The sequence below is a fragment of the Gossypium hirsutum genome, chromosome A07, assembly GCF_007990345.1.
Source record: "Gossypium hirsutum isolate 1008001.06 chromosome A07, Gossypium_hirsutum_v2.1, whole genome shotgun sequence".
In the NCBI taxonomy this organism is placed as follows: Eukaryota; Viridiplantae; Streptophyta; class Magnoliopsida; order Malvales; family Malvaceae; genus Gossypium; species Gossypium hirsutum.
Genome location: NC_053430.1, coordinates 28,285,341 through 28,295,831, shown reverse-complemented (window position 1 = coordinate 28,295,831; position 10,491 = coordinate 28,285,341). Strand labels below are relative to the sequence as shown.

General features: G+C 34.1%; 2 protein-coding genes across 2 annotated transcripts; one reads left to right on the top strand and one right to left on the bottom strand.

Annotated features, from left to right (window-relative positions):
• Positions 1–1,240: 1,240 nt before the first annotated feature.
• LOC107953015 (transcription factor MYB61) lies at positions 1,241–3,272 on the bottom strand. The gene is made up of 3 exons (XM_041117899.1): positions 2,876–3,272; positions 2,666–2,795; positions 1,241–2,591 (listed from the first exon to the last, which is right to left on the bottom strand). Exons 1-3 carry the CDS (start codon positions 3,006–3,008, stop codon positions 1,559–1,561), a joined length of 1,296 nt encoding a protein of 431 aa, XP_040973833.1. The 5' UTR covers positions 3,009–3,272; the 3' UTR covers positions 1,241–1,558.
• A 4,405-nt stretch (positions 3,273–7,677) lies between these two features.
• On the top strand, positions 7,678–8,730 carry LOC107955837 (uncharacterized). Its single transcript, XM_016891627.1, has 2 exons — positions 7,678–7,916; positions 8,181–8,730. Exons 1-2 carry the CDS (start codon positions 7,678–7,680, stop codon positions 8,728–8,730), a joined length of 789 nt encoding a protein of 262 aa, XP_016747116.1.
• Positions 8,731–10,491: the final 1,761 nt, after the last annotated feature.

Below are 10,491 nucleotides of genomic sequence, written 5' to 3'. Positions count from 1 at the left end.
GGTTGTGAAGAAGAAAAGATGCCTCAATGAGTAGAATTATTGCAGTGGATCACCACCTTCAACTTCTCACGTCCAACATTATAGCGTTGAATTGTTTAAACGTCAGTAAAACCTTGGCGGGTGTCTGCAAACTTGACTCATTATTTATCTCCAAAACTGACGTAGATATATTCCCACTTTCTTTGATCTCTCCTTGTCCTAACCACGTTGGATTTTGAACCACTTGGCCATAACATACAAATGAAAAGAAAAACATTTGCCATTCCGACCATAAATAATGTTCTGTTCTGTAACAAGAAACAGCCAAAGCCTCCAGCACTTACAATAATAATAAAGGCTTTAAAATAAAGGATAAGGAATAAGGATTATCTTATGAAATTAGTGCTTAATTGAAAATTTAAAAGATAGTTGGGTGTTTGCTTTTCTACATTTACTGCAGGATCCAAAACTTCCAAATCAAGTTACTTGCTATTTATAGGGTGTTTCTTTAGAAAACGTAAGTGTCTTAAAAGAGTTGCAAGACAGCACCAGTTAAATGGCCCTTGCTAGATTCATAGTCACTTTCCCAAGTACCGACTCACTTTATTTTTTCTTCTTTGCTTACTTGAGCATGATGTGGCATAACTCTCTTATTTCTAAACTTGCTAATTTCTTTTTTCTAAAAGAATATATTTATTTTAGGAATATTACAACATGCACATAAGAATTTGACTTTAAAAAAAATTTAGGCTCATGGTCTTTAAATGGTTTAGGGATGTGTACGTGAGCATGCGTGTGTATGCGATGGGCAAAGAAAATGAGAGGCCGAGTGGTGGTCAATAACTCCTTTTGAGGCTTGAAAAGCAAGCGATTGAAAATTTAATTTAAGGGTACTAAGATTGTTTAAGCCAAAAGGAAGCTCCCAACTAATCGATTCATTTACTCGAAATCACCTACAATTGAAAGCAAGAAACCAAAAAAAGTGATAAAAGCGATTACGATTTCTTTGTGTCCTCTGGACACTGATAGACAACCAATTTTGATTGTTGGAACTGGAAAAATGTGTTACTTTCATGTATTTTCCAATTGGAGATGGCAGTGACACACTTTTTTTTTCTTCAATTTTAAAACCATTCATTGCTTTAACTATTAACAATGGGGATGATACAAAGAAGAAATGATTATCAACCATTGTTTACTGATAGAGAAACGTAAAATCACAAGGCACAAATATGAGCATATGCAAGGAGGCAAAGAAGAGTAAAAAGACACTAAAACAAGCTTTATTCAGCAGTTCTACCCCACACTCAAAAGAGAGAAAAAGGGCTAACAAAATCGTTTTGCTCACAAAATAGTCCAAAAGCAAAAGTGGATAAATTTTTGTATCAGATTCAGACCCTATATACACGAGAATGAGTTAAAATATATGAAAAAGAAGGGAGAGAAATCTGTTGTACACACCTGATATTGAGAATGCCATTTTTTTTAATCTCTTTTATTTATTTTTTTTTTGAAGGAAAGTCACCCTTCTTTTACTTCTAAGAAGAGGGGTCCTTTCATAAATGCAAAGCAAATTAAGCTAAATATGTCCATAAGCTGCTGTAAGTCTTTGGATGTCCTTCGCACACATATCGGAATTTTGTAAAGCTGCTTGTTGTTGCTGTTGCTGCTGCTGCTGTTGGTTAAGAGACCACACGGTGTTTGATGAAGTATTAGTGAAGAAATCTGTTTCTGATTTTATCTCGATATTGCAGAAGGACTGTGGGGTTTGATTTTGCAAAGCAGCCGCCATTAACAATGGGTTATTGAGATACTCTGGCCACTTAATTTCATCTGCTTGGGTTTCCATAAAATGGATTGGATTTGGAGCCTCTTTCTCTGATGTACTACAGTCGGTCAATCCCCATGAGTAACTGTTGTTCTCAAAGAAGGAATTGTTGCTTTGTAGCTCAGTGCTGCTGCTGCTGTTACTGTTATTAGCGGAGGCACCCGTTTCCCAATATCGGGACCCATTGATATGAGTGAAGGAGGGGATTGAAGGGGTATCAGAGGGCTTGAACACCACAGGAGCAGAGAGAAAAGAAGAGGTCAATGGTGGGAGAAGGGCAGACATGGAAGTTGAAGGGAATTCAGAATTGATATCGAAAGATTTACTGGTTTGGGTGAACCAGAGAGTGGGGTTTGAGGTTGTGGAGGAGAGCCTAGCATTGGATGCATAATTCAATTGCTGAATTGGAAAATGCCCCACCAAATCAGATGGCTGGCTGTCCATGAACAAGTCTTTGCTACTGTTATTGCTGCTGTTGATTGTGTTGGAGCAAGGGGAGCCTTCTATTTCCAATTGGAAATGGTGTGCAGTGACCGACGGTGGTCCTGCTTTAGGATTGTCGGTGTTGAGGTTCAGTTCAGCAGATGCACCTGAAGTTGCCATATCCAGGCTATTTGTGGGTTGACTCTTGCTGTCTTCACCACCATTTTCAACCTCTGAGAGGGGTTTGTGGGTGACAGGGTCAATGCCTCTCTGCCTAAGCTTCTTCTTTAGGCAAGAGTTCCATAGGTTCTTAATTTCATTGTCGGTTCTTCCTGGTAATTGTGCAGCGATTTGGGACCACCTGAAAGTTCAAAGAAATTTTACAGAGCTGTGCATATATAATATCCAAAACCATGGGGGGAGAAGAAATAATACCTATTCCCCAAAACTGCATGAAGTTCAATTATGAGATTCTCTTCTTCTTGAGAGAATGTGCCTCTCTTTAAATCAGGCCTCAAGTAATTAATCCACCTTAGTCTGCAACTCTTTCCACACCTCTGCAGACCTGCGAATTTGTCTTATTTTAGAAACAATTAATGAATGAAAAGAAGCTAAAGTTGCTTAAAAAGAATATATATATATTACCAGCTTGTTTAGGTACAGAACTCCAGCAACCATGACCGTACTTTGTAATATGCCTCAAGAGCTTCTCATCTTCTTCAGGTGACCAAAGACCTTTCCTTAGCTTCTGCTTGTAACAGCAAGAGTGCCTCCCCATTTCAAGACAAGACCAAAATGACAATGAGGAAGAAACCTTTCCTAAACAGCAACTTTGCTGAATCCTAGGTGAAAAATTGTCAGCAATGAAACAGCTGGGGATGGGTTCTTAACAAAATTAAAAAAAAAATGTAGGAAAGAGAGAGGGGGGTTGGATATAGGAAGGATAGAAAATGAAGTAAGAGCTGAGAAAGGGAGTTGAATTAATATAAGAGGAAGAAAAGTCGCATTCAATAAGGTGTTATAAATTTCTCTCTCTCTCTCCCCCACTTCCTTTTTATGTATATATACTATACTATAGTTTTCCTTCTATATTTCTACATGTTAATTATCTTTTTCCCCTTCAACACCTCTTCATTTCATTGCTAGCTTAGGGGTAGTAGGGATGAGTTAAAAGACTGAGTTGCATGTGTCTCGTCAAATGTCTCGAGAATTAATGTCTTCTGCAGGGACGGTGGGACATATATTTTTCTCCCATGATATTATATTTAAAGCCCATAGTTTTACTTTTCAACTTCGATCGGTCAGTGAATGAATTTCCAGACCTGGAAAACTACAAAACAATTCCAAAGGGTAAATTTCAGTTCCCATAGTCAGTCCCTGCTTTTTCTGAAAATTCCAATTCCAAACCAGCAAGATGAAGATGAAGATGGAATCTTGGAAAATAACAGAAAGTGCTGTATAATATATATGTAGCTCACAAGGAAATAGGATCCGACTCCCTTCTTTAATGTACGAGCTTTTTGGGGCAATTCTGCAAAATCATGACCATTTTGAAAAGTTTAAATCATTACGTGGAAAGAATATATATATTATTTTTTGGTTTTGTTTTGAAAATTAAGTGTTTCCTGTTTGTGATGAATTCCACTCAGTCTTATTAATTACCTAACTCAACGAATATCTTCTACTTTGGGATTCAAGACTTTTGCCCTTTTGTCTCATTAATTGAAAGATGGCAATGCTTTCTTCCCACGGCAATCACCAAATTTGAGAAACAAATTAAAGCTCATATATGTCTTCATAGATTTACAGACATTGAAGGTTGAAGGTGACTCTTGTTTTTTTTTTTTATCAAATCAGCTAACAAATTCCTACTAGATTTTTATTTCTTTTTTAGTAACACAAACTGCAACACCATTTGCTTTTCTACAGCCAACCCCACTCTCCCTAGTTTTAGAAGCTTCATTTTTCATTCCAATGTATGAATGTATTTAGTAGGCGATCAAACTAAATTTAATAAAAATTCATAAGTGTTATTTTTATTCCAAATTAAATTATTTAATAATAGAAAGATAGTTTCACAAAAGCAAAATACATTGTTATCCTCAATTAATGGTAGCTTAGCTTGTCCCCTCCCCAAAACAACTAATAATGGTAATTTACCTATTTCCCCCCTAAATTGAAATATTATTTATAGTTTCTTACTTCATACTTCATGTAGACATGAATCGGATGAAAAAATGTATAACTATTCCATCCATCTATTTTATTCTAATTAAATTTGATTATTGCATTTTACAGAAGCTAACAAATTAATCTAATTATTCATAAATGTATGCATTTAAATTCATGATTTTTGCTAAATTATTACATATAAATTATTGAATGGTTCACGACCAACCTTTGTTAAATTAATTTTTGTAAACAAATTCAAATAGAGGTATTAACTTTTTTAAATTTGGTAGCAGTAAGGTTGGAATTTTCAAGATTGAAATAACATTAAAATTGATAAAAAAAAAAAGGAGGAGGAGAAAATGCTTGCATTATGGTACCATTGTCATGTTCCTTTCAGTACTGTATATATATTTTTCTGAAACCTGGCAATCTTTTATTCCATTAATTTTGACATATGTTCACCCAAAAGTACTAAACCTTGATATTTGTATGAAGTCAGTTTGTGCAAGAAAGCTTACTTAAATGTCAATATGACAAAGTTTTAACAATAAAATAAGTAAACAAAAGATTCGTTGTAGAGATTAGTTTTATATATTTATTAATCATCACAAGTTTATAGCAAGAATGCATGATAGAGCAAATAATTCTCTCTCAAAATGAATAATTAACTCCTTGATCTGGACCACATTACCTGAAAAAACCCTAATTAAATTTCAGATAATCAAGAACAGATGGATTAAACTAGAATTCCGAGGGACACCACCTTGAGTTTTTTTTTCATCAAATTATTCCAAATCATTAGCTGTCCCTGGCGGCGTGGCCCGCATTGCAATGTGAAACCCATGGGGATCATAGGCGGCAACACAGTATTTCAACATCAATTATGCATACGACCCTTTTTTTTTTTTTAAATCGAATAGACAAAATAATTGGCTCAACCAAAGGTATTATGAGTCAAAAAAATTCAGATTAAAATGATCTCTGCTACGCCTTCTCATTTTCCAGGAATGATATTTCATGGGAAGTTGGTCCCATGCAGGATGGTGAAGTAGCAGATACAGGGTATGAGGTGGATCAGACGGTTGAGAATGAGTTGATGAAGTCAATTCGTGTGCATGGAAAATTGTCCAGGGAGGAATGGACCCATTTGATAATGAGCACTACACAACATCTGCATACAGATAATGGATCTCTACACCATATTTCTGGGTCCCAAATGTCTTAAAAATTATTCAAGGAAGATTATGTATCTTATCTCTAATCTCATTCATGCAATACTTAAAAAAAGGTGTATGAAGTTCACCACCTCTAACCAATTCGTGTTTAAATCAGGGTTGGATTGGGGATACTGTAAAAATTATGATCCTCAAAAATAGAAATCAACCAAGTTTTCCTCATTGCAACACAGTGCATCAATACGTCGTTGCTTTTTTGACCGGAACAGCAAGAGCGAGACATTCGTTTCAGACATTAAACTGGTGTTGAATATCATGCGGCCTTTTTCTTTGTGAATCAAAATGCGTCCCATTAAATGTTTGGAAAACAAATTAATGATGCCATGTTGGAAAACAAGCCTTACTTTTTGTAGACTTCTTTCATGTAAAATTTAGTATTTTGTGAAAGAAAAGGAGACCCTCGTTTTGTTTTCAATGATTGAAAGAAAATAAATAAACAGAGAAAGAGAAGAAATCATCGTCCTAAACGCAATTTTTTTCATCTAAATTTCTTGTTTTGCCCAACCATTTCCGTCTTCGATTGTTCCTAAGTTTTGGGTTTTCAACGGAACTTGTCAAATGATGTCATTTGTGAAAACATGGGGTTGACGAGGAAAAATCTTTCAAATAAGTTATACATATAGGGTTCATGAAACCAATTGCAGCTGGAGATGTAAATACTGCATTAGTGTATTTTAAGGCAAAATTAATTTTACATATTGGTTTTTATATGAAATATACTGTGGATAAAGAGAATAGTCTTCAAAATATTCAAAATATTCTTTTTTGGCAGGCTCAACTAGCGGATCGAATTATGTCTACTTTGGAGAATTGTTGCATTTGACATATCATGCAAAAAGAATGAATATGATCTGCTTCTTTGTATTAACAATTAACATCAATTTTTTTTTCTTTTTTACATTTGCAATTCTAGTAAATGAAAAATACGAGACTTTTGTTTGGGTGTTTGAACTGAGTTTATATGTGCCCATTTCAGTGATTATCAATGAGGACAAGGCAATGTATTTGACATTAAAAGTTGTTTTCCTAAAGTTAATCATAAGATTGTTGTATGCAACATTCCAAGGAATGATACCTAGTATCTCCACAAATTTGAAGTTGCCTAAGGAATTAAAAGATGCATGGACTAAAGAAAAAATTAATCAGGAATTGAACATCATAGTTCAAACTTATAACGTCAAAGATAATGCTTGGCTTAAAGAAAATTTTAATGCGAGAAGTATGTAGGTCAAGCATTTTTTTCTATCGGTAAATTCTTTGGATGTTTGTAAATATCTTGTTTGTATACAACTTGTGTTTGAATATGTATATCAAAAGAAGTCTATATTCACTTTAATTTTTACATTCAACCGAGAGTGCTATTACAAATATGTGTGGATTAGAACTAGGGCATGATTTTTATTCAAGACAAAGTAGGTGTTAGTTGATGTGTTTAGGACTGCTATTTTCAGTGTTTGTTATTTTTAGGTGTTTTGTTATTTGAATTTATGTTTGATGCTTAAGTTTAGGAACATATTGTTAGTGGGTTGTTATTTTCACTTAGTATAAATTGTGAATCTTGCTGAATAATAATCATTAGTTCAATTTTATTTTCTGATAAAATACCAACAATTGGTAATTAAAGCTTTTTTCTTAAGGGTTTGTGTTACTGATTGTTGCATTATGGAAGCTGAAATTAATTTCTCTTCAATTGTGCCGCCTATTTTTTATGGAGATAATTATCAGATTTAGGCAATGCGAATAGAGACTTACCTGGAGGCTATAGATATTTGGGAAGTAGTGGAATAAGACTACGAGATTCCTACATTGCCTACCAACCCCATTGTGGCATAGATCAAAACACAAAAAGAAAAAAAGACAAGGAAATCAAAGGCAAAAGCATGTTTGTTTGATGCAGTTTCACTAACTATTTTCATGCGAATTATGTCTCTAAAGTCAGCAAAGGAGATAGGAGATTATCTTAAGACTGAGTACGAGGGAGATGAGAGAATTTGTGGGATGCAAGTGTTGAATCTTGTACGTGATTTTGAGCTGTAAAAGATGAAGGTGACTGAAACAGTCAAGGAGTATTCTGAAAAGCTCCTTAACATAGCCAATAAAGTCAGGCTGCTAGGTTCATGTCTAGTAGATTCAAGGATTGTGGAGAAAATCCTTGTAACAATACCTAAAAGGTTTGAGGCTACCATCACCACCTTAGAGAACATGAAGGATATGTCAAATATTACTCTGGAAGAACTCTTAAGTTCTTTACAAGCACAAGAACAAAAGTGTGTAGTGGGGTAAGAATGGGCCGTCGAAGGTGCTCTACCAGTTAAGCATCAAGATGATGGAATGAATAGGAGGCCAAAGAACAAAAGAGATTCATGCTACAAGTGGAGAAAACTCTGCATTTGGGATCAAAAGTAAAACTGGAAATAGAAGATCAAGAGTAAAGAAGGATTACCCTCCATGTCAACATTGCGGCAAGAAAGGTCACCTTCCTTTCAAGTGCTAGAGAAGACTAGATGCAAAGTGCAGCAAGTGTAACCAAATGGGACATGAAGCTATAAGTACAAAAATCAACAACAAGGAGATGAAGCACAAGTGGCAAATCAAAAAGAAGAAGATCAGCTTTTTGTTGCAACTTGTTTCACTAGTCACAAAACAAGTGAAAGCTGGCTTATTGACAGTGGTTGCACTAATTATATGACACATGACAGTGAGTTGTTCAAAGAACTGAAGAGTACCGAGTCTAAGAAGGTCATAATTGGGACCAGTGACTACATTGTAGTAAAAGGAAAGGGCACTATAGCCATTACAAGCTGTTCAAGTACCAAGTTCATTACTGATGTTTTATATGTATTTGATATTGATCAAAACCTGCTTAGTGTTGGCCAATTAGTAGAGAAGGGATTCAAAGTGAAGTTCATGGAAAAGACATGTATGATAGAGGATGCTTTAGGACAGAAGATGTTTGAAGTTAAGATGGTAAGAATGAGTTTTTCCCTCAATCCAATGCAGGAAGAGCAATCAGCCTTTCTAAGCAAAGAAAGTCTCGCAATGTTGTGGCATAAAAGGTCGGACACTATCACCATCAGGGGATGCTACAGATGAAGTCCAAAAGGATGGCAATTGATCTTTTGAAACTTGTTGATCACATACCGACATGTAAAACTTGTCAATTTGGAAAACAAAATAGAAAGTCATTTCCCAAGGCAGCATGGAGAGCCACTCGTAAGTTGTAGTTGCATTTGACACATCGTGCAAAAAGAATATATGATCTGCTTCTTTGTATTAAAAATCAACATCATTTTTTTTACATTTGTGATTCTAGTAAATAAAAAACATGAGACTTTTGTCTAGGTGTTTGAACTGAGTTTATATGTGCCCATTTCAGTGATTATTAATGAGGACAAGGTAATGTATTTGACATTAAAAGTTGTTTTCTTGAAGTTAATCATAAGATTTTTGTATGCAACATTCTAAAGAATGATACCTCGTATCTCCACAAATTTGAAGTTGCCTAAGGAATTAAAAGATACATGGACTAAAGAAAAATTTATCAGGAATTGAACATCATGGCTCAAACTTATAACCTCAAAGATAATGCTTGGCTTAAAAAAAATTTTAATGTGAGAAGTATGTAGGTTAAACATTTTTTCTATTGGTAATTTTTTTTGGATGTTTGAAATATCCCGTTTGTATACAACTTGTTTTGAATAGGTATATCAAGAGAAGTTCATATTCACTTTAATTTTTACATTCAATTGAGAGTGCTATTACAAATATGTGCAAGTAAGAACTAGGGCATGATTTTTATTTAAGACATAGTAAGCATAAAGTTTTCACTTATAGTTCAATCAATCAGTTTAGGAAAATTCTTAAGCGTCAAGATGCTTTAATATGAGGTGAGTTTTAATGGTTGGATGAGCACAAAAGAATTTATACTTTAATCTAATATTTGTATCTTTATAAAGGGACCAAAGTGATTTATAATGACTTAGAAGGAAATATTACAAGTTCTTGTCGTATGTTTGAAAGTGAAAGCATTTTTTGTTGGGATTGAATTTTCATTATGAAAAAAAGATCATTTTAAGTTTATACTTGATTCTTGCATCATTCATAAATGGACGGTAAAAGCCAAAGAGGAAATCATGTTAACAATTCATTCAAACTTAAAAAAATGATGAAATGGAGAGATTGAGCCACTCATCATGAGTATCCATGTTTAATTGATTGTGTTATTTTGAATCTAAAAGTAAAGAAGAATTTAAAAAGATAAGAAATGTGTTCACTAACTCGGCAACTAGTTTAGAGATGCAAAAAACAAAGAAAACAAAGGTGAATAAAGATGCAATATTTGAAGACACTTTAAAGAGGTCTGCTCATAATACAATGAATGTCAAACAATATACGAAATGAAATTATACTTATTCACAATGTGGAAATATGGGGCATAATTATATACTTACCATCTCTTTAATCCACAAGTAAGTAATGTTGGAGTTGATGCAGAACACACTAGTATTGAATTCAATTCATAAGATGATGAACTTTATGAGAATGTATGGTTTTGGGCTAACATTAATTTTGATAAGGTTTTATTATAGTATTGCTTATATTACTTTATTCCTACTCTATTTACAACATACTTGTTTATTGAATTTACATTGAATCTATTACATTTTTTTTGAAAGAATCAAATGATCATTGAAATAGTGATATGTGCACAATAATTGCTATTTATTGTTGTAACTTATGTTTCTTATATTATATTATGTTTAGTCAAGTTTTTGAAGTGGTTAACTATGCACCAATGGAACTGATCACTTCCATCCCTACTAGAACATGGTCCTACTTGTCAAATTTGAAGTT